This window comes from Anser anser (assembly GCF_964211835.1).
Source record: "Anser anser genome assembly, chromosome: 2".
Taxonomy (NCBI): domain Eukaryota; kingdom Metazoa; phylum Chordata; class Aves; order Anseriformes; family Anatidae; genus Anser; species Anser anser.
In genome coordinates, this window is record NC_139721.1 from 33,706,450 (window position 1) to 33,731,397 (window position 24,948).

General features: G+C 38.5%; 1 protein-coding gene across 2 annotated transcripts in view; it reads left to right on the top strand.

The window, feature by feature from the left end:
- STAU2 (staufen double-stranded RNA binding protein 2) overlaps window positions 1-24,613 on the top strand; it is a 168,185-nt gene extending 143,572 nt beyond the window's left edge. For both annotated transcript variants that reach the window (XM_083822663.1, XM_083822665.1), the window contains 2 exons: window positions 22,554-22,642; window positions 23,494-24,613. In XM_083822663.1, coding sequence (XP_083678789.1) covers window positions 22,554-22,642; window positions 23,494-23,587 — 183 coding nt within the window. In that variant the 3' untranslated portion in view covers window positions 23,588-24,613. The remainder of the gene's footprint in view (window positions 1-22,553; window positions 22,643-23,493) is intronic.
- Window positions 24,614-24,948: the final 335 nt, after the last annotated feature.

Below are 24,948 nucleotides of genomic sequence, written 5' to 3' on the forward strand. Positions count from 1 at the left end.
GTCAAATAAGGTGGGTAAATGAATAAGGGTTCCCATTACAGTACTTGACCACAAATGCCTTGGATAACAGTAAGTGTGTTACAAGGTACATATCCATGTAAGTGGCATTGGTCAAGTTGATGCTGGAAGAGTTCATCCAGTCCTGATGTCAGCAATTTTTAAAGGGATATGGAAACACTGAGGTAAGTTCAGAAAACAGTCACTAAAAAAGTATTTGCTAGAGGAAGTGGGGAGAAATGTCTTTTGGTGAGAGACTTGAAAACTCATTTGATTTAAATTCTAAAGGAAAAAAGGGAGCTGACTTGACTCTGTCAAAGTACTTACAAAGAAAAAGTTGTTGACTCCTAAGGGACTCTTTGGTCTTGCTGAGAAGGACATAATAAGAACCAATAGCACAAATCTGTAGGTTCTCAAATTGAAATGACAAAAAAAGTTCTGGGCAGTAAAATGCTCACCGTTGGAAACAAGCTGCTAAACATCTCTGCAGTTCTATGGGTTTCTCTAGTCAACACACAAGGACAGCACTAACAGTGTGATTCCCTTCTGGCTTTCTGAATCAATGAATGTATGTGGCTTGTAACTATGGATCAGAAGTCTCACTAACCTGTAGCTTCCTTCACTGGCCTATGTAGGACAATGCAGTAAAATCAATACACGTTTTCAGGTAGGGAGTGGAGCTAAATTAAAGGAAGTGTGTTGGAGTGGGGAGGCAACTTGCTTTCACAGTGAGGTCTCAGATGAAATCTGAGGAACTATGCTACCTGAAGGTGCTTCTTTTTGAAACTGGTGATTTGGACAGGTCTCTTTTTCCCTTCCCTTTGGTGTTTTGAGTAGTGAATTCAATTTATTTGCATTGTATTTTAGACCTGTCTCTCTCCATCTCCTATAGAAGCAGTTTCTAGATATGATAAGTTTCTCAAAGTAGGAAAGGATGCCTGGTATCCGGTCTCTGGTTAATACAAGCATAACTCACAAGTGCAGCTTTGCAAATGGTTTAAATCAGCACAACCAGGCTCATTCTTTGTTTTGTTTGCTGCTGTTTTCTGAGAAGAGAAGAAGGGTTGCTTTTTAAATTTTTATGTTTAACTTATGTGTCTCTCTTCTTAACTCTCTCATTCAATAATTTGACCGGAGAATAAGTGCTGAACCTCTGAGTGCCAAGAGGTGTGGGTCACTCCAGAGTTCTTTATCAAGGGATAAACAACTCTCTTTATCCAGAGATAAATAACTCCAGAGTGCTACTACTTTTCACCACTGGGTAGTTTTTCATTTTCCCTTTTTTTTTCATAAAAAATGATTAATACTTTCCTGTGGATACTGTGCTGTACCATAACATATGTTTCCTTCCACAATATTTTTCTGTTTGTAGAGTGAACCTATTTTTGCCCATGTTTTATGACTATATGAAAGCTTGAAAACTGCAGAGGAAGAGGTAAATAAAACTCTCAAAAATTTATGGTGGTTGAATTTGGGCTCTGGAACTGTGGATCCAAACTCCATCTTGGATCTCAAGCACACAGACTGTAATACTCAGTTTGAATATTCAGTTTGATGCATCATTCAAGTGAAAACACAGTCACACTTTTTATTTTTATTTTTTAAATCTACTTGAAGAGTTCTCTTTTTCTAAAGATCTCCTTGTTCTCATATATATATATTATATATATATATATAGTTTTCTGCTGCAATTTTTATAGCTGGATTTAGGGTAAGGGTTTTCCCTGCACCATGAGGGAATTTCTCCTTAAGCCGCAGAATTGCACAGTGCTTTTCAGTGGCCCCAGTGCTGTCTTTTCATTTCTTCCCCAATAATAATCTGAATCCATTAGCAGGCTTTAGCATATCCAGATCAATCCTGCTCAAGTTGTTATCTCTGTCTAGTTCCATTAGTGCAAACCACAGTTCTGCAGTGCACAGGGGACACCCACCCTCCTCCAGCACGATCCCCTCCAGATTCCATTTTGTTGTTCCATCTACACAAAGGAACCCCACTAGCTGACTTTGAGACACTTCAGGCCAAGCTGCAGAAAAGGGCAGAAATTTTTACAATATGAACAAGTAACACCATTCTATGATTGAAACCTACTATGCTGAAGTTCTAATACTCAAAGCTTTCTCATAAGCTGTATAGTCAACATCTTGCATGACTTTCAGTCAACTGCAAGGCTTCTAAGTTGGGCTATTTGCATAGTTTTTCCTGCAGTGAAAGTACAGACAGATGCATTTCCAGAGTCTGATTTCTCCCACCTACCTATTTGGGATGTGATACATCATGCTCCAGAGATATCTTTCTTCTTCCGCTCACAGAAGACAATGAACTTTGAGCATGTCCTTGGTGAGTGCAGGGTAAAATGAGAATGGATCTGTCCATGCATTACTAGCCTGCAATTTCTTCTCCCATCAACAATTTATTGGGGATTTTATTAAAATAAAAGATATTACTTGTTACTATAAGGATAGTTCAAAGTTTTGCAATAGAAAGGCACGCGAAATTGCATGCAGTGATCAGTGATGCATTCTGACATTTGCAGACATTTTGAAAAAAAAAAAAAAAAAAGGAAATCAGATACAGCTAGACCTGAAAAAGTGGTACATAGTATTAGGATTTTGCAGGATCAATTTTACTAGTGGAGTTCTTGTTCTGAGCAGTCCAGTTTCCAGTAGTTATTCCTCTCCAAAGAAAGTCAGAGTTTTGTTAGCTTGAGGATGGGCACAGAAATCTAGCCATATTTACCTCTAAAAAAATATGTGTTTCACTGATAGAGGAGACAGATAGGATGGGATGGCTTTAAACTAGAAAAGAAATGTTTCAAAGTGGAGGGACACATTTAAATTCTTTAACTCCTGCTTGTATTAGCTACTTCTTGGCTTCTATGAAAGCTTCTTGGCATGTGCCCTGCCTGGGGTCGAGTAGGACGTGGGAGAGATTGTGCTTGGACGTCTGGAGTACTACCACTTGGGGGGGAAAATGTGTAGCATTCCAACAGATATAATTAATGACAAGTGTTGTTGTCTTTCTCTTGTGCCATCCACCCACTGGCTGCCTGGTGCTGACCCCTTGCTGTCCTGCTGACCTCTCCAAAGTTTATTTTAAAAAGGCATCCTTGCTTTCCCAAACTTTTCAGCTGGGCTTCCCTTGGGCTTCTTCTTGTTCAGTGCGTGCCCAAGACTGTGCCTGTGTCCACTGCTCAGTGATCAGACACAAGTGTTTCCATTAGAGGATGATTAATGGAACCTTCCTTGGGAATGGGAAAAGGCAAGTGGGTAATAGAAGTCAGGAAAAGTGTTAAAACTGAACAAAGGAACTTTGTTTCTTTGTTTCAGAAATAACTTACTGCAGCAAATTCTCCTTACTCTGTCACTCACTTGGGTCCTACCCACATCACTAAAATATTACAGTTGTTTCCTCAGTGGTAGGCTTGGGAGAAGTTTGTGCTTTCAATCCACTTCCCAGTGAGCAACCACATCAAATAAATCCACCAGTTGAATTGGCTTCTGTGTTGGCAGATTTAGTAGATATAGGGTTTAATGCTCTGTAGTGCAGGTGCCTGGAGTTTTGTACATCTAAATACAAAGTAATAAAACAATGCACAGGACTGAAGAGTGTACAGGAATCCAACCTAGCTATTGTGAGAGCACAGCTGTCAAGTTACTCCTGCCTGGTGGCATTCTCCAAAGAGAAAACTGCATGAGTAAGTCCTTCATTTGCATGATGAGGATCACAGATCAGTTTCTGTCTGATCTGAAAAACTCAGCTCACCCTCTGCTCACCCTTTTCTTGTTACAGGGTGTTAGGGGCAAAAACCTGGTTCTTCTTTTTTCATCAGTCAGACTTCGTGCTTTGCTCTCTCAATGTCCATCGTATTAGCCAAGCCAACCTGCAGATGGATGGCACAACAATAAAATGGGCATGGTGACCGATTTTTCACTGCTGAAAGGAATTGGTAAAAAGCATGTATGAGGCATAGGGAGAGTAATATGGCAGGAGGCTAGCAGCTTTGTGCTGCTGCTTCCCTGGGAAATCTGGGGTTTCTAGTACTACCTTCCACAACACTTTGTAAAGAAGAAGCTTCACTCTTTTCCAGGAGAGATCAGGACTTTTGTTGCTTGCTCTTGCTAGTCAAACAGTGTATTAAGAGTTTTGTAGAGAAAACAGTAGATAATGTTGTCTTCCCACAAGCCAAACAGAAGGGGCAGTTCTTCTGCCTGCCAAACTTTGCTGTTCATCAGAAACAATCAACTCTGATGACATGGGAATTTGTTATTCAGCACGTGCACATTGTATTCTTTATGGAATCAATTTTTCAGAGCTAGAGCTTAATCCTGTTGCCAAAGCAGAAAAACCACGCAGTTGCACTGTGGTGCAATGGGGAGACTAAGGCACGGGGCTGGAGCTGCCATTTTCCGCTTGGCAAACCAGATCTGAAACTCCTTTGCCATCTGTACATCAACACATAAGTTAATTCTGTCTTGTTCGTTAAACCAGTTCTGCACACACTCCTGCCCTGCCCTGTGTCCAAACCCCACAGTGTACAATGTACTTGCGAATGGCTGGCGCAAGCCGGCATCTCCACGTGGTCACGCCAAGGAAAAGCCAGCCGCTCCCCTGCATAGCAGAGGCATTCTGGTTTTGTGGCATCTGGGCTGCTGCAGCTGCTATAAGGAGGGGTTTGTTCTTTTTAGAACTTATTAGCAAAGTAAGCATGTCATTTATTAAAATATGCAGTGTATATTGTGAACTCATAGCTACGATGCAAAAAATATCAGCATACGATTGTCGCAGTTTATTGAAAACTCCTTCTTGCCCCTTCTTTAGGGAAGGGTGGGAATTACATTCTGACTGAATGTGCAACATTAAAATACATTTTAAAAAAATCTGTTTTGCCTTTAGAATCTAAAATAATTTATATTAAAATTATAGGCATTGTAAGTTAGAATTTCACATTGAAATTAATATCAAAATATTGGGGAAAATTGATTGATTTTAGCTCTTCATCTATGCCCTGCTTTCTTGTGATTAAACACAAGAGAATTATTGATCACTAAGAGCAGCTAAGATTATCTTTTCTTATGTTTCCTGAAAAACACTCTTCATGTACAAATGCATTGTTAACTCAACATGCAACTGCAAGTTGTACATGTTGTACATGTGCTACTGCAAGTAGCATGGCTTTTAGCTGTGCACAACATTGTAAATAAGACCTAGAAAAGATGAAATGTGAGCAATACAGCAATAGAAGAAGCATATATGACAATATGAGGGAACAGCCTTTAGGTAAATACCACAGAAGATACTCTCTTAAGAACAGCATTTCATTCATTTTAATACAAATTATAACTTCTTTATAATTAAGGTATTTTTCACAGTCTGTTAAGTGTAAAAATGGCTTGACTTTTTCACTCAAGATTGAGTTTTTGTCAGCTACCATTCTTCATACCTTTTATTTTATACAGAGCTTTTTTTATACTGCATTTGAATGATTATATTCATTCACTGTATTGTTAATTGTTGCACTCTTACTGGAGAAGACTAACAAGCTTTGTCAGTTCATTACCTCTTTTGTTTTCTTTTGTATGATTAATACCCATGGTTGATACCAAGTTACAGTTTAGTCAGTTGTAGCTTAAAGACCGGAATGAGATTAATGTTAAGGAAATATAAATTATTAACCAATTTGCAGGGGTGGTTGATTTTAATGAAGTAAGTTTCTTTACTAAGTATATATGAATGATAAAATTCCTCTGTGGCATAGCTAGAAAGAAAGGAATGCCACTGCTTTTCAGAGCATTTGGGAAAGGGAAGGTAGGTGTGTCATATCATTAACTTCTGATTTGAGTAAAATATTTTTCAGCCTTATAGAGTATTAAACTGAGTGGAAACAGGACAAAAATGGATAGATCACAGACCCTGCCTTCAGGGCAACTGGTTTAATCCAGTGTTTTAGAGTCCTTAATACTGTATGAGTTGCACCTTGTGAAGCCTAACCTGAAAGTACATGGTGCTTTATATTTTCAAAGCAACATCCATAGACAGAGAATTGGCCATACTCTTTCACATCTTTTCTAGACAGGGACGTGTTTATTCAGATCTAGAATAATTTGCTTTTGGCTGCCATGGAAGGAGAAAAATGTCTGAGGTGTAAGTATGGTCTACAGAAACACTGAATTTTCCTGAGAAAACTGAAAGCATTTCATCATCTGAGCTTCTCTTTTTGTGTGTAGGCCATAGGAGATAGAGATATGCTATTTGGCACATATCTCTCTAAAAATTAGACTGAATATTCCCAAATAGCAAGTAAATATGAGGACAAGATGGTTTCACAGAGGAACGGGTTGAAATGCAATAGGCACTAGAGTGCATTAGGAAGACTTCTTTTACTATTGGTCCCAGACTCCTTTTTGTATAGCTGGATGTGTGTTGCAGTTTAGTAAAGACACGCAAGAGAGCTATTATCCTCAGCATGGGGACTAAGTGGTCTTCTTTCTCTAAGTTTAAAAAAGTATTCCTCATTTATGGGGAAAATGGTTAGATAAACATAAAAAGTATTCCTTACTGTTCCAGGGCCTCGCTTTACTTTTTGTTAGAACCATTGTAGTACTATCATTTGCAGACTGACATTGGTTTACATCGCAGTTTGGATGATCTTCTCCAGTTGTATAATCACAGGCCAGCATGCAGAGTCTGTGGGTGGTTTTAAGAGATTTTCTAGGCTTCTTTGTTTCAGGAGTTTGGTGTCCAAACATTATATGATTTGTTTATACTGATTTCATTGTGAAGGAAAGAGTAAGTCTGATCTCCTCCTCTCTTTATTGAAACTTGATAGCATGACAGTTATCTCAAGCATGGTTTCAGTTAGGTCTTATTTGTGCTTGAGAAATATTGCTGTATAATATGCATGGTTATGAGTGTATTTTCTCCCATTCTGGTGGCAGCCTTACAAAGCTAGCTTTTCCTTTATGCTAAGATTGTTTTGTTTATGTGAGGGCTACAAGTATTAAAATCTTAGAGCTAAATAAGATTGGGCATAATGTTTTAGTGTCATTTAATTTACATTAGTATTTTTGCTTTTATTGTTACATTAGTATTTTTTTATTTTACTGTGAGTGTGTTGATTTTAAGCAACTTACTCTATCATGGCAGAGTAAAACTGTAGTCTGATCCTGGAAATCCTCTCATAGAGTTTGAATACACGAGCAGGCTTATTGGAATTCATTTGCATAAAAACAGCTTGACTAATTAAGGATTACAATTATTTATCTTAATAAAGTCTCTTATTAAGATACAGCAGTATGGTAATTAAAATGAAAAATATGAAAAAAATATTAGACAAAATAGCATCCTGAAGGCTTTTATTTTCAGCTGTGGTTGGAGTAGTTGCTAGTGGTTTCCATGCTTTACACAGTAACATAAACTTACTGAGGAAACGTGAACTCAGGCCCTGTTCCTTCCACAGCCTGAAGGTATTCATAATGACACAGGAGATTCTCTGTGGCAAGTACAGCTTTTTATGGATCTACCCAGGTAATCGGAGGCACTGTATAGCAAAAAATTAAAATACACAGGATCACACAGAGAAAGCAAAATAAGGAATATTATTGTATCCTACAGGTTAAAGAAGGCACTGAGAAGCAGTAATACTGGATTGCAGTTTCTGCTTTCATCACTTCTGAGCTTTGTGTTAAAGTAAGAACTGGGTAAAGAACAGACGTTATCTGGGGATCATGGCGTGCTCCCCAGGACACCTCACTAACTGTTGTATCATTAGCCTACAGAGTCAGTCTCCTGCTTAAAGCTCAGAAAACTAAAATCTGTCTCTCTTATATGCTGGACAAGTGTTCCCACATCCATGCCATTGACAAAAAGGGGAGTCTCACCTCTACCTCCTCCTCTGGGGATCACCTTTTCAGTGAAACCAGTGAGCTCTGGCCAGGTCCATAGAAGACCTGGAAGAGCCAGCTGTCTTGAGGAGAATCTGTGTCGGTAGATCCTGTCTGACCAAGCTCCCAGGTCCTCTGCTTGTGGTCTTGGATTTGCAACTGAACTCCAGAGAGGAGCAGGAGTTCACCTCTGGGTTTGGAGCACCTCATGGCCTGCAGGTAGCTCCATATTCAGTATGTGGCTTTCTTGGGTCATCCTCCAGAGAAACCTGACTCTCGTCTCACACTGAATAAAGAAACCGAGTACTTAACTTTAGACCTTTGATTTTATTCCAAGGATGTGCTATTTAAAACCTTGCTCTTACAGTGCCTAATTTGTAAGCACCTAAATTCTTTATTGAATCTAATCCTGACAGGTTATTTTGTAACTAGCAAGATTTTGCATAAGCTCTTTTTGACAGCTGTGGTTAATGTATTTTAATAATAGGTGCTAGGATGAAATGATAAAATAGCCGTTAGCAGATCTTCCAGACTAAAAGCCAGCTGTTCAGTAAAGTTATTGGACATATATATATATATATCTGACTGTAACTGTAAATGGAGGAAAAGCAGGTCTATAGTTGCAGAGCTCAGTTAATCAGAGTCAAGGAGTGCCTAATCTGCATTGCTGAGCTGCCAGTTGGAGAAGTTCCTGAATTTAAGAAGTGAGAGTTCTTGAGAAAATCTTGTTCCTGCTTGTTAGTGTCTCACTTTAAGCACTTTATGGGCAACATAGTACCCTGTGTATACCCTTCTTAGCAGAGAGGCATGAAGGACAGCATTCATGGGGGTGACTGAAAGTGCCTGATCCATCCCTCACCGCTAGTACTCTTTTTATCTTTCTATCTATGTTGCAGTAATAGCTGGAAGCAGGAACTAATGACTGTAGAGCAAATCCAGGTACACACAGTCAGTTCCTACTTAAATCAACATACAAATGGAAGTAGACGTTGAATCCTCAGATAGGTTTGGCATTTCCATTAAAAAAGGAGAGCTGTACGCAATAGAAAATATGAAATAATATGGTAAAAAGTTCATCTGCCACTTCACAACATGAACGGGAAAATAACTCATACTGATTTTAGTAGAGGACTAGTCCTTCACCTCAAGATGCATTTGCTAAAGAAATGGTTGAATTTCTGTGTACAATGGCAACGTTGGACTAGGCAGAAAAAATGTTTTACTAGAGTTTTCTGCGATGCTGTCATTTAACTTGATCATTGAAATGATGAATTACTGAAGTAATTACTAAGCTTTCTCCATTTTCTATTTCACCTTTAAGAAATACTCAAATACCCTTGAAAGACAGGATTGTGAGGTAAAAGGAGAAACAATAAAGTCATGATACTGCTCCTGTACTGTAAAAAGTCAGGCTAAAATATTTTAATTGAAAAAAAAACATAATGTGATTGAAAATACAAATTTAAGTATGGAAAAGGATTGGGGGTAGAAAAATAGTATAGCTTTCTTTTGTTGCTAGAAAACCCTTTTTTTCCTTTCCTTCTTGCTGTACAGTAAAGATGAATTTTGGGGCACTTGAAAGGTATTTGCACAACTGAGGTAGAAAACTGAGTAGAAACATAAGGCACAACATCTCCTCTGCTGTACTAAAAGGCTGGGTGAAATACAGCTGGCATTTTATCCACCAGATTCAGCAGCACATTCCACATTTTCCAGATATTGTCAGAATCCTCAGATCCAAATGGTGAGTTGGAATTTATACATCTAATTTAAAATTTTAAAATGTCTGTGGAAAAAGTCCTCTTTTTAAAATTAACCTTTGCAGCTGCCTTCTTCTGTCAGAATGTGTGGTACTTGCTATACACTAACTCTCTCCCAAAAGTTATTTTATTTTGCAGTTCACCTCTAATTCCAGACTCTGAGAGCGGGGATTGCTGGATGCTATGTGCTAGTAAGGAATGTATAGGAGCTTAACAGCAGGAGCAACAGACCCAGGTTAAAAACTCAGTGACCAGGAACAAATGTGCCCTTTATTTCATCTCCCAGCTAAAACCCTAGATACAGTTTATTGGCTTTAAACTTTTCTCATTTAGTAGAAAAATCTAAGCTCGGTGTTTCTTCTTAATCACAGCCACTTTAAATGGGACATATACGGCACTATAAATTAAAGTAGCACAGAAGTATTCTTTGTTTAAAAGACTTGGAAATTGTTTGACAGTTAACTATTAAATGGTATCTAAAATACCTGGAATTTCCTATGAAGAAGTGCATACCTCTGCTGAAATTGACAAAATCAAATTTACACACACAAAAAAATATCTAAATATGCTACTTGATCTCAAAGTCAGGAGCTAAGGATATGTCTGAAAAATATTGAGCTAAATTTGCTCTCCAAGGTCACATAGCAGATTAGTGGCAGAGTCACTCTTTTGAATGTAACAGACTTTTTATCCTACATAACACATCAACATTTCAAGTATTTTCATTCACTTTGAAATGAATTAGAGACCTCCTGGAATTTTTCACACAGAAGAACAAGCAAGTATGAATGTGTCACCCCAAGCATACTCATCAGCCCAGTGGTTGTGTATGGCACTTGTCAGTGATATTTTGACTGGAGAGTCTGTCCAGGACCTAGAAGGTTTTTCCTCAAAACTGACATGTTCTCTTAAAAAGGTTTGTTTCTTTATTCAGTGTTTTTCTGAGAGAGAATTTTGACCAGCTCTCCTCCTGACTCCTAGTTCAGTGTCCTATCCAGCTGGTCATGCATCCCCAACAACAAATACATACGAGTCACCTCTTTGAGGAATAGCAAGATGTGCAGCATCTTCATAATACTTCTGATGTGCTTTTCTTCTCAAAATTTGGGTCTTGACATAAAAAGGCTGGAATGAAAGATATGGTGTTGTGCATACCCAAGTGAAGGCAGGGAGCCAACAAAATGCTATTGTAATTACAAGTGAACATTCTTGTATCATAAAACTGCAAAGAAAAAGCAATAAATCAGAGCTGGCCTGGTGGTCCCTGGCAGCAAAGCACAGGAGATTTGAGCTCATTCCCGAGCTAGCCAAGACTGGGATCCTCATGGAGACAGCAGCTCATTCCAAGGGAAGGGCATTCCTCGTGTCTCCTGAGTGATGGTCATGAAACACTGATTTGGTGGGAGTCAGATCCAGCTTTCAGCCCTGCAGGAGTGATGGTCTGAAAAGTGCTGGCCATTGTGGAAAATAAAGCAAGCAGAGATCTGGAGGAATTTTATCTTCAAGTATTTTGTCCAGGTGTTTAGGAGCCTGACATTTTCAGTTAGGCTTGCACTATTGTCTAAATCCCATATCTGATTGTTTATTGTTGTACATGAGTATGCAAGATTATCCATTAATTGTTATCTAGTTTCATGTTTCCACACACTCACTCATGACAACAAACTGTGCTAACTGTGTCCTTTTTATGGACATTAGGAAAATGAAACTAAGTAATACTATCCAAAGAATCTCTGCTGATGTCCCTGTCATTAATAAACATGGACCCAAACTTCATCTTCAATTAGAAATGTTTTTTTTTTCTTCTGTGCTGGAACATTTTTTCCTTTTTTTCCTTCTTGCTTCTTATGAGCATGAAGCTCTTTAAAAAGCATTGATCTGTCTGGATATTTTACCAATTTAAAAAAAAAAATTAGCAGGGTGTAGGAAAGTATCGAAGCTGTTAGCATTGGGCAGTTATCTAGAAACTTTATTTAACACAAGCTGGGGGGGGTGGGGGTGGGAAGAGATTTCCTGTCTACCTGAAAGATGTGGCTTGAGCTGAACCCGCATTTACAAACAGTTGTGGAGGGGCAAAATAAGATGATCTACTGTTGTGAAAAGAAAAAAATTAAAAAAAAAAAATCTGAGAGTATACATGTGATTACAGCAAAATAAACCCCAAACTGACAGCTGCACAAACAGCACTTGACCATCAGTGGTAGTTAGTCACTAGGAATGCCCCAGTTTCCCATCAGATTAGTAAGAATTTCTAATTAATAGCACATTTGGGGTCTCTTCTGTAATGAAACCGCAATTTAATCTGCTAACCTAATTATGGAGGAGGTAAAGGAGGAAGAAATTCAGAGTTTCACTTTGCTGAGCACATTATCTCCTGGCTGATAGCAGTATGAGATGAAGACAGACAGCATTTTCCAGAATCAGCCCCTCCACTGGTTTAAGAGCTGCAATCCTGAAAGGTGAGGTGCTCTTTCCCTAACAGATGTGACCCCCTTCAACTCTGATAAACTTCCCAAAAAGATGAGGGAAATCTGTGCCACACAGGATGTGCTCAGCACATTGAGGGATTGAGTTAGTAATGTCCCTGATAATTGTGGATACCTCATTGTAGGAGTCAGTTTTTATTTAAAATTTTTTAATAGGAGTATACACATCTGTCTTTATACCCAGCAGCTTTTCTGGCCCACAAGAAGTCCTCTGTGAGTTTCCCCAACTGAGCTCAGTGGGATCTCTGTCAGCTGCAAGATTTATGTCATCTTTTTCAGTCCTGAGAACTGTTCCTTAAGCTTTTCACATCTGGATTTAATTGGAAAGACATTAAAAGACATTAAGTGTGCTGGAAAAGCATATTTTAGAGAAGATCTTTATAGACACTTCCATTAAAGGAGCTGATGGTTGTAGGTTAAAATGGGATGAGGACAAGCCATCGACAGTTAGCAAGGACAAAATTACGTTATGAACTGCTTCAGATGAGATTTTCAGCCTGTAGCTTAATGGGCCTGACTCTGATCATCTTCAATTAGGAGAAAAATACCAGCTAAAGCAGTATAAAAATACACTGAGATCAGAATCAAAAAAAACTTTTGTCTTTTGGAAACACTCAAATTTCTGATTACATGCCATATACCCTAAATATAACACTTTTAGCTGTCAGTCTAGATTTGGTACTTTGTTGGACATACATGCACACTTGTAAAATGAGACTTGGAGAATGAAGAGGGGGATTGGTCCCTAGTGTTTTCAGGGTGGAAGTGTCCTTCTCTGAATGCCTGTACGCAGGCTGCAGGAGTAGAGTTACACAGAAGCAGAGATAGCATGCAATTTAGTATGTGGGCTTCGTTAGAGATGCAGTAATGTAAGAATCCACAGCCCTAAACTCCCCATTGTTCAAGCTGTAATGTGCTGCTTGAATGAGCCAATGGGCAGCCCCTTGCATTAAGTGTAATCTGTTGCTTTTGTCTTCAAACTCAGGTTTCTAGTCATGTTTAGACTGACACACGCTTATAATCGAAGGTAATGGGCTTGGTGTGAAAGAACAAACATTCTTTCATTTTAAAATTGCTAAAACCAAGGAATCTGATATTTAGGAAATCGCTCCCATGTCTAAACTAAATCTACTGTCTTTAGAGATAATAATGTGTCAAATGTTTAAGTAATAAATAATATATATGTTTGTATACAGTAAAACATTGGGGAAAAAAACACTATATTCTCTAAGACATTTAAGGAAACAAATGAATTTGTTAGAGGCTCTCACCTGCCTGCTTCTCTTTAAAGTGAGTTTTTTTCTCTGCTAGATTGTGAAAAGTGTTTAACATTAATGGGAAGATTATACCTTGCTGGATGGTAGTGAAAGGAATCAGTTATTTGAATGAAAGTCCTGGCTACAATGAGGCCTGTGGTTTTATTTTCTATCATTACTTTTTTTTTTTTCTTTTTTCCAGGATCTCCCTCTGTCTGTCTTGGGCTATGATAAAATGCATGTAGATTAGTAAAAGTGATTCTTATTTTCTTGCCTGACCTTGGGCCATACATTTTTGTACTCATGCACCCTCCCTTTACTTTAGTTTCCTTATCTTTAAAAACAGGAATAATAAAAACACCCCTGGTCCTTTGTGCCATATTGTTTCATGAAGAAGAAGACACTTGCAAGTAGAGATGAAAAGCATTTAAACACTAGTGAGTGTGTTTTACAAGTTCAGTTTACTTTATGTGGAAATATAACCATGTTGAAATAAGCATTGGGTAACACTCGATAGTTTGAACTTTGTTGTACACTAATTTAACTGTGGATCTTCTATACCAATTTTTGCGTTACTTTGTTGTATACCAATTCTGCTGTGGATCTTCTCTGAAAATTTATAGCAATCTTTTAACACCCATTTTTTTAAATGACTTTAAATCAGCAGTTGCCTAAGAAAACTGCTTAGATAACAGAGTAAATGCTTATATCTTGTTAAAATGCAACTCAGTTTAGAACTCATCCATTTTGTTAAAACAAGTTCTGGCTACATTTACACTACTAATATGGGTCAGGGCCCATTCCCTAGTGGGGAATGGTGGGGTCTTTACCCCGTTTATGTACTGCTAGCTATGTTGAGAAAGCTGTGGTAGTGATGTTCAAAACTGGATGGAACTGTGGCAGTCACACAGACGAAGGGGATTGTCTGTTCCAATGCATTTTCAAAGTCACCCAGAAATCTTACACTGCCAAGAACCCCCATCCACTTATTTTAAATCAGGAGCTCAATTTCTCCCGCAATACACACAGGGTTAATGACAGTGGACTTGCAAATCTACACAGCAATGTGTAGAAATGCCTATAAATAAATAATTAAATAAACTAAATTGTTCTGAGAATGCAGCTGACAAGGATATTTTCCAGCCATCAGTGATGAAAGAGACAGTGATTCATGGCCTTTCTTCCCTGCTGGTGCAGCATTTTGCCTGAGGATATACATTCTGCTGTTTTCAGTTTTAGGTTTAAAGCCATGTTCCTTAAAATCTCCTGTAATTTTTGTCTGCAGCTTCTCAGCCATTTTTGAGTGTTGTCTAAATTCTATGATTTACCCCTACTTACCCATCCACTAATTAGCCATCTAAATGCTCTCATTTGGAAGTCTCTAATTATCAAAAGCACCTATATTACCTAGGTTTCTACCTCCTTCTGAAAGTTAGTGTTTAAATAGCTTCTGAATGAAGATACAAAATTAGAAGCAAGATTGATTTGAATATTAATTGCTGTCTGGTGAAAGTCTAAATGCTTGGAAATTAAATTTTAAATTGTTTTCCCCATTCTGATTATTAAATTGTGATGATGCATTGTTCTTTCCATCTTTATTCTTTCAATTGTAACAACTGAAGAAAAAAAAATGTTTTGAATTGAGAAATAAATTCACTTTAGAAGAACTTCCAGACTTTTCAATCAGATCCAGTAAAGACTGAAGAGGTACTGAAATGATCTGACAAAAGAGGCTTGATCAGGACTTATTTTAACTGTTGATAATTGGGCTGAACTTTCACACCTCGCTTCACTGTTAGAGGATGTAGACAGACCTCAGTAGATGCTGGCATTGAACCTGAAAACTCTTCTGAGATGTTCAGAAAGAAGTGATGGTTTCCATCATAGACTGTAAATGCAAAGTTAGCATTTTTTTAGCACTTGAAAATGTTGCTCCTCACAGCTGAGAACACTTGAGGAAGAAAGAGTCTGAGAAAACAAAGATTTAAGAACATTTCTTCTCTGAGTTCCTTATAGATCTTTTAGCTATCCCTTCATTTCTTACACCTATCTGGAAGTAAGTATGAAACCTAAACTTGGCAAATAGACTAGCCTCTCTGCCCCAGATTGTCCTACGCCAGTGTTAAGTTTCATATTCAGTTTTATTTAATCAGGTACTCTTCATAAAAAAGCATACCTTTTCATTATTTTAAAAGTTAGGTGCTTTTCAGTATGTTTTTCTCTCCTCATGGCTAGAAACTCTTGAATCACCATTAAAGCAATGGAACTGTCTCAGCTCAGATGATCATGCAGCTGTTTCTTGGGTTTTAATGTAATGTTTTGCTATTCATTACTTCTGGAATTATTGTATTGTCCCAAGAAAGGCTGTTGGTTTTCTAGCGTGGTAGTTCACATGCTGAAATAAACAAGTGCCTGATTCTCTCTACTGTTAATTCAACCATCCCCTTTACTTAAGTAGATTTTTGAAGATGAAGATCTACAGAAATCAAGTTCCATGTTGAATTCCTTTCACTCCATCCACTTGGAATTTTGAGAGGCATGGAGGAATTTGAACTGTGAATATACGTGTCTGATAAAACTAGCTGAAAGAAGGTAACATGCAGGCTGTTTTTGATAGAAACTCTGCTTAATATGTCGGAAAATATGTTCAAGAACAGTTAATCCTTACGTTAGGATTACCCCCCAGAAAGCTGGCAAGGTCAGGCTGTATGTGGATTGCGTGTCATTTAAGTGCTGGCTGCATGAGTAGCCTGGGGGTAGTATTAACTACTGCGTGGGACTTGTTCTAAGCTACATCCGTGAATCATCATTCTTCGTTTGAAGATACTGGGCTCCTTCTATCCTCCAACCTCCTTCTTTTGACAGGTGCAATCAGTAGCCTTAATTCTAGTGCCTATCAGGTGACTGTTCCTTTGTGCAGAGATTAATCAGTTTGGAAAACGCTACTTCCATGTAAACTACATGAGCTAATCAGATTATAACCTTCCATTTTTCATGCGTATCATAAAATGTGTGAGGAAAGGGCTTAAAGTCATTTAATTAAGGTTTACATTGTACGATGTGAAAAGCCTTTCTGAATTTAATTTTTAAACAGATGTTAACATTGGTTCACATGAAATCTAATCATCTGGGGAGAACAGCACATTGTGAGGAAAGTGGCAAGAACTCCTAACAAAAGTTATTGCATGCAGTGTAGTGAATTCATTTACAGCAGAAGCTGTTGGGAAAAAGAATTTGTTTGCAATACCTGTCAGCTAATTTCTGGCTAGCTTGTATGTTGCCAACCAGGTAAGTCAAGGAGGATTTAACGTAGGTGTGGAGGAGTCAAATCTTAGCTACTTTGTGTGTATGTATCTAGGTCTACACGTGTAAATATATCTACCCTTTGTGCATTTGTGTGTGCATGCAATTTTGGGTGTGGGCAAGTTAAAGCAAAGTAGAGGCGTGGTCAAAAATATCTTCACCAAGAGAAAGCAAAAACAATCACCAAGAACAATAATTTTAAATACATACAAATTTAAATAGTTGCTTTGCTTTGGGACACTAAGTCCTCAAACTCACCTCAACAGCTGTGATGTTGTTGTTGATTTTTTTTTTTCAATAGCCTTTAAATGTGAAATTTAAAGCCTCATATTAAAAAGTCATGAAGTGCATCTCATTACTGATGCAGGCAGCATTGCTGCAGTGTTATTGCGCAGATGATATTGTCTTTTGAGGCCTCAAAAGTCAGGAAGCAGGGAAGAGCCTCCTTGCTTTGGGGGGCATCTTTTCCCTTAGCGTAGAAAGCAGATGAATACTGAGTGTTTGTAAATATAACTGTTGGGAGATTAGTTCATACACCAACTCTGCTCTTTTCTAGGCTTTTGGCTTGCAAGTGAAATCAAGGACTAGGGATTTATCTGTCTATCATTTTTGCCACAGCTTTCAGTGCAGCCTGAGATTTGTTCATATATGTCATGTGGCTACAGGCATTATGATCACACTGAGTCATTTGCAGATTCAACCTTGAACTCAGACCCAGCTACTAAATACAATAAAATCTTGTCCTTCATTATCCACTCTGGACCCTGACTTCATTCAATGTTGCACGATAACTGTTTCTGCCTCTAATTTTACGTCTTCAGAAAACACTGATGAAGGCCAAGCTGAATATTTTTTTTCATGCTTTTAGAAAACTGAGGTTAGGAGACATCTCACCAGTAAATTAACAGTACTAAGCAGAGTATTTATTATGATTGTCTCAGACCTCCTTGGTAAAGTCAACTGGAAGGGCCACAGAGAACAACAAACTTTTACAATTTTCAGTTTCATAGAATAATGTGAAATACAATATAGATTTAAGAGGAAAAACACAAGCCACATACTAAAACAAACATGGAAAATTTATCATGAGGATGTGGGCTTAAATGCACATGGAGTAGTATAGTGCCTGTCTGCAATTCTTGCTAAAAGTATGATCTAATGTTACTAGATTGTCATTACAAGACACTTAATCCCCAGGGTGAAAAACAGGAAGAATATTCACAAGTTTCAGTGCTATTTACTAATTGCCAATTGACTTGAGGAAAGCTAAAAAATGACTGGAAACATCCATCTCCATCCTGATACACACACACACACACTAATAGTGGAAATGGCAGCCAAGACAAACAGCTAGCAGTGCAGTGCATCCTGTTGGCATCGTATTTTTGGCACTGTTGTAGCTACACAGAAAACAAGTGATACAAGAAATGTGTAAGGACATCTGTTCTGTAACCTATGGGGCTTCTCTCACAAAACAGTTGTAAAATCTTCTGGGGGAGAGAAAAATTTCTCTGTATCTCTGCAGATGCTCTATTGTAAGAAAAATATCAATGGAAGGAAGTGTTGAGCCTTTAAAAGAGGAAATCGTTCACCAGATTCACTGTCAAATGTTCCATTCTTTTCTTTCCTTTTCATTTAACCTAAGTTATCTGCCATTCACAAGTTATGTTTAAGCCAAGTGGTGTAAATCTGTTGGGACTAATAGAATTGAATCATGGATTAAATTAGCCCAGAGTCTGCTTGTAACTCTTCTTCACTGCAGATTACTTGGGCTCTGTGTCACTCTGCTGATTATTCAGGTCACAGCCTCCCTGCTACCAGCTTCCTTCCTGAATCCAGCATCTTCATGTCTGTCTAGGGGTACGACAGGGCAAGGAGAACCATTAAGGACATCTATTAAGGTCCAAAGTATTGTTTAATTACCAGCTTCTCTCAGCATTGCTGATCCTCCCAAATGTAAGTGAGCTATGGGAGAACTGGGACAAAGGGAAGTGGGAATTTTAATGAGATTGTAAGGCCCATTCTATCATTCCTCTACTGCCCTTCAGTCACCTCACACTAATGGACATTTTAAAGGAAAGGAACTTTCCCAAAATACAAATGTTGCAAAAGTCAGGATATAAGTAGTTAGGATTCCCCCACAGGTGACCTATGGGGAGAGAGACATTTTTCCATGCAAAAGAAATCAAATCTCATGTAAACCTGGAATACATTAGGAAACTGGAAGATAACGAGGGGCTGTAAGTTGTAGGAGGCTGAGAGGGCTTGAGGAAGGGCAGCTTAGCTCTGGAAGCTGAGATCAGCTGGAGCTCCTGCATGGGAGAGCATTTAGGAGCAGGAAAAAGAAGGGGCCTAGGTAGAGGGAGGTTTGTGGAGAAGTAGAGTGTTTTTTTCCTCTGCTGTGAAAGAAGTCATAACTCTGGAGCAGATATTAAGGAAGGGAAGACCAGGGACACTGGGGTGGCTTGGGAAAGATATGTGACTGAGGCAGAAGATAGAGAGTGGGGACTCAGTAGTGAGAAGCCAGAGCTTTCGAAGAGATCATCAGCTTCCAGAGCAGCAAAGGTGAGAAACCCAGCAATGAAGGACAATGTAGAGGGCTGGTTCTTCAGCATAGCTCACACAAACACCCTGACACCTCCACTTGGAAGTTCAGGGATACAGGTGCAGGACTGCTTTCCTGCTACTTGCCCCTTTTAAAATCCGGTTTCTGAAATATATCTGAGATCTTATCTTTTAGATAACATTTGAGCTTGGGAAGGACATGGTTTGAAAAAGGGTGAGATGGAGAAACGAGGCTACACAGATTACAAGCATTAGGATTTGTACGTTGTGTTGTTATTAAAAATGCTTGTTGTCTTATTAAGACAACACCTTGAGTCTTACCTTCATTTTATATATTTCCTCTAAGTGTTCCATATTTACATCCTTGACACCTGTATAGTAAAAATCCATGCTTACAGGCAAAGGAGTTCATTATTTTGTATTTCAGCACTTCCCTTCTTGATGGGGGAGGAAAAGAGATGCCCTCATGATCTGTTTCTGTTGAGACATCGGCTCATGTTCCTCCAGGATGTTCCAAAGCATTTTTTCTGGAAAGCAACCATGAAGGCTGCTCTGTAATTTATGTGATTACCTTGCAATAGCTCGTTCTATGAGTAAAGCAGAAGCGAGTAACAAATGTGCTTATTCGAAGCAATTCTAGAAAGGAGGATTGTGTTGGTCCAATTAATCTCTTGATGATTTGTGGATTTCAGTGACCACTGATCAACATCAGTCTGTTCTGTATTTCACACGCTCACCCTGTGATCTAATCTCAAATCGTGACACTACTTATTACTATGAGTAGGGGCTCTCCATCTAAGCCACTATACAAACAAACAACCTGAACAAACAGTTCTTCCACAAGTTTACAATTCACACATCAGACCAGGAAGCTAAGAATGGGTATTTAAAAATGTAAACAAGGTGGGTTTGAAAAAGAGATGAGGTAGCAATAATGCTGTGTAGGAGGAGCAGATGTCTTGGCTTCCTTCTCTCTTTACAGTGCTACCTAGGAATGCCTTCTGGGCTACACCATACATAAGAATAAATGAGACTGATTGTTTTGCTAATGTTGATCAGGAAACATGAATATGAGAAGAAAGGAGATTCTTGTGTGCCAGTCCTTACTCCTTGGTTTGTTTGGTGCAGACCGTTGCTAGCCCATGATCAACTGAAGTACACCACAGAAGCGGTCCTGTGCAAGGAAGCACAGGAGCCCAAATCCTCCCATCCTCACTTTCTGAGTAGTGCTTGCACTGTGATGAGAAGAATCCCAAGAAGAGGAGCAGAAGGGAGAAATCAGGATAAAGAAGGGTGTTGGGTTACTGGAACAAACAGAGAAGTTGAGAGTAGATGAAAAACCTTGTTGCCACTGGGAGAAATTGTTTGGCTAGAGCAAACCTAGTGATTTTGCTGTTCAGTCAAGATCAAGAATGGAAAGGCAGATGGTGATCAGAGCCTATAGGAGCTGAGAATACAAGTCTGAAACTGCAACAGACACTGTGAGGTGGTAGAGAAAGAGATGTCTTACAAGAAAATGGAAATATATCAAAATGTCAAGAAAAACAGAAAAAAATGAGGAAAGGAAGAATTCATTCATTGAGGAACCTGAAGGGTGATAAAACTGATAGATACTTTAGTGGGAGAAGTTGTGTCTGAGGTGAAGGGCTGATGCTCAGCCCCTATGGGACAAGCAATGGCATGGAAAAGTAATAAAAAGTAAGATGTGGGCAGCAGAGATTTTAAAATGAAGGGAATAATTATGTGAAAGGATGGGAATGAGCCAGTAGAGTGCAGGGTGGCTGTCAGATTCAGGGAGCCCAGAACACATGGCAAAAGACGAGTGGACGAGTAAGTAACAGCAATAATCTGATGTTTGGCAAGACAGTTTAAGAAATGTTTAACTTTTCATTTGTTTACTAGAACAAAAAACATAAAACCTTGCAGACCAGAAGGATTCCACCTTCACATATTATGGGTGGGAGTACCTCATGCAGCCTTCTGTAGCTTTAGCAGCTAGTCAGTACTATAGACAAATCCGGGATGCATGGTCTTTTAGTTTAGGGCAGCCTGGCAATTTTTGCACTGTTATTCATCTTGCCAAAATACACATTGTCTAATAATATTTAAGTTGTATAAACATACCTTTCAAGGGAAGGAGCTGTTGAGAGAATCCAGGCAAAGAATTAGTATGAGAGCAAATCTAGTGCTTCATTACAATGGCAGCTCCTGTTTCGGACAGAGCCCCTGCTGCCCAAAAGGAATGGGAAAAGAAGATAGAGACAGATTCTTTCTATCCCAACAATGAAAAAGAGAACAACTTCCAATTTTCTAAACAGCAATTGCTGGCCTCACTGTGAACAACAACGCCACATGGCCTGCAGTCAGTTCCAGTGTTTGTGTTGTTACCTTGGGTGGCAGTGTCTATTTTTTCTTTTTCCCTGTGATTGATACATGAAAATTAGGTGGGAGTGGTTAAATAGAAAAATCTGGTTTTCAACTCTGCTTTGCCTTTCACCTTCAAGACAGAACGGACTTCAATTGTTTTATTGTGCTAGCTGTGTTTTCAAAGTGAGGCACAAGGTGTCTGACAGTTTCATAACCAACCTTTGCTAAATTCATTACCAAAAAATCGTTTGTCTGTTGCCAAAGCAGTTAGGGGAAAGAGGAACAATGTGCTTTGCAGAACTAAAGCAGGACTCATGAAGTTGAGAAGCTGGTAAATAAAATATGCAATCATGCAGTAAAATGTGAGCTAAAAATCGATCATTCTTCTTTTGTTAGTGCTTCATAATCAATCCATATTGGTTCACCTTGCTTAGTACAGTCCAATGGCCTATATATAAGACATCAGTCTTCTGTATTGTTCAAGATCCAGTCTTGATCCCTGCAGCCCTGTTGCCCACACCTTCTGCAATCATCTGCAAACATCATAGGAGCTCCGGGAAGTGTAAGCTCTAGGAAAGCACATGGGGAAGCTGGAGAGACTTTACAGGGCACAAAGGCAAGAATCCTAAAAGTATATCGTGTTATTCATGTAGGTAATGCAGCTTTCATTAACACAAATGGAAGTCACTCATGTACCCAGGAAGAAGGTGTCCCCAGATCTATGCACAAACATAGTTTATCATGTTTATCATGTTTTTCATGTTTATCATGTTTGTCATGGCACTGTTCTGTACCCTCTTTATTAGCTCTGTAGTCTAAATGGCTTCTATGTACAGGGAAAGATTTGGATGCAAAATACCACAAAATACACACCTTCTTCCATTTGGTTTTAATACCGTTGTGTTAGTGTTTTCCTTAACAATTCATTTTTTCTTTAGGCAGCATTAAGTGCCTTGAAACAGTTTTCAGAACAAGGACTGGATCCAGTGGAAGGGGCTATGAAAGTTGAAAATGGATCACTTGAAAAGTAAGTACCATTTAAATCCTCTGCATTTTAATGCCCGTGTGGCATTTGAGATAAGAAATGTTAATTAAGAGCTTAGCTGCCCTTTTAAACCTGTGCAAAAAAATTTCCTTTGGAATTTGCATACAGTTTTTGACAGTTTGAGAGGATACACAGGATTTCAGGTTCAGCGTTACTGATAATATTTGCTAATGAACTATGAGACAGTCAATCTTCCTATAGAAATCCTAAGGAAAAGGATTTTCTGTTTATTGTATGGATTCTTTTTAAGTAGCGTAAGATGATTTTTGTCAAAATGTTGTAGCACATGATGTTGCCTGTAAATAGGATAGTTATCTGCCAGTAAGTCCTTATGTCTGCAAGGTGAATTTTACCCTAGAGAATTTAAAAGTAAGTTAAAAATCCTTTCAGGTCTTAAAAAGTCTTATATGGAATATTAGCTTTAAGTAGTAGACAATAGACCCGGGTTTCACACTGGATTTTCAATTATTCAGGAAAGTGCGATTGTCTGTCCAGTATAGAAGTTGTTTTCCAGCTGTTAGTCTGTTTACATAAAGAGAAAGTCTGGTATTAGTAAATAAATTAGGGAGTAATAGAATAGGAGGAAGAAGACTATAAGTGGCATTTGGGGTCTTTGATAGATATATCGTGGCTATTTATAAACTAATTTAATCAGAAACATTTTTCCATATGATCTCATCAGCATAGTATTTGAACATAAATATTGTTGTTTCACTTTAAAATGTTACCTTCCACAGTGACCTCTGAATCTCATGTGCCATCTGCTAATAAACATGTCTTAAAGATGTGCAACCCTGGACCTTACCACTCTTGTTAATGTATTAATCTTTCAGACAAGTCAAGCATCTGGGAGAGAAAGCAGACAATAAACAGACTAACTCAGGCACCATTGCTCAGGACTGCAAGGATTCAAAGGCTGTCGTCTAGGAGCTTCCCAGCACCCACGGCTGCCACTGCATCCTTATAAACCTGTCAACACGCAATAGGGTGTATGTGTACAAGGAAATGAATGACTAATACCATTATTTGAGTCTTATGTGAAGACAACACTATTCTAACACAAGAGATAGTATACATGGTACTGTTTATTCAACCGTGGAAAAAAAATAAAATTGAACATTTCCCTTAGAACTCAAGATCAGAGCATAACTCAATTGCCCAGAGGCAGAAGAAATCTGCTCATGTTACTGGAGGTTAAAATGACAACTAATTAACAAAAGTGTTAGGTTAAAAAAAAAACAAAAAAACTGTAAAATTGATTAATACTGAGGAAAAGAAGTCAGCATTGGTTCAGTTATACAATTTTTCGTAGTGTAGTTTTAAGTTCAGCTTACTGTTTTTTAAATAATGCTTGAATATTTTAAAATTAACCAATGACAGTGCTGTGAGAATTGTAGTTGTTGTCTTCATATATAGTCATACAGCTTATCTTTTTATGCAGACATTATGCATTCTTCATTCTATATGAATATGTATGACTTTAAGATGCACTACTCAGAGTTGTATGCAAACAGAAGTTGAAATCATGACAAGTATTTGCTTAACATGAAGCGATGTTAGTTATGATCAGTCTCGATATACTCCAGGAAAAAGCAGATATGGTATTTGATTTTCCTTGCCATAATCAATTAAAGAGGCGTCTTGCCTCCAAGCGACATGTTCCCCTTCGATTCTGCTCTCTGTTGTGTGAAGCACATCTACACCCCATTCTGTGTGTTGTATCAACCCACCGTTTGCATCAACTGAGTGTTTTTAATCTCTGCATTCTGACCAACGGCAAAAGGTACGATTGCAACATTATCAAGCCAAGGAAGGAAAAGAGTTGATATAAAGGTCGTTCTTTTGTGAAAGGAGTAGCAGCAGAGATAAGACCTGTGGCTGCACTCTGTACCAGCGTATTTCATTGAAGTATGTGGCCAAATGCAGTAAAACCACATCAGTTCATGTGTACAATGACAGTGTCGTCTCTTTCTTTATCGTTCACATGTAGGCAGCTAAAAGAATGAGTTAAAAACAAAACAAAAGAAAGAAAAAAAACACACACAAAAAAAACAATTAAAAACTAATGAACAACTAGCTACCACGCCAAAGCATGCGTTCAACCTTCCTTTCCCCGTGCCACCACCTTCTACAAATTTACCCTGTTAGATCGGTCAACATGGCATTTCAATCATCTATTTATCCAAAATAGATCGATACCTCTTGTAAACCTCTTGTAATAAACACATAAAGCATCACTGCATAACAGCCGTGACGATGTTGCACGAGATTTCAGAAGTGTGTAAACC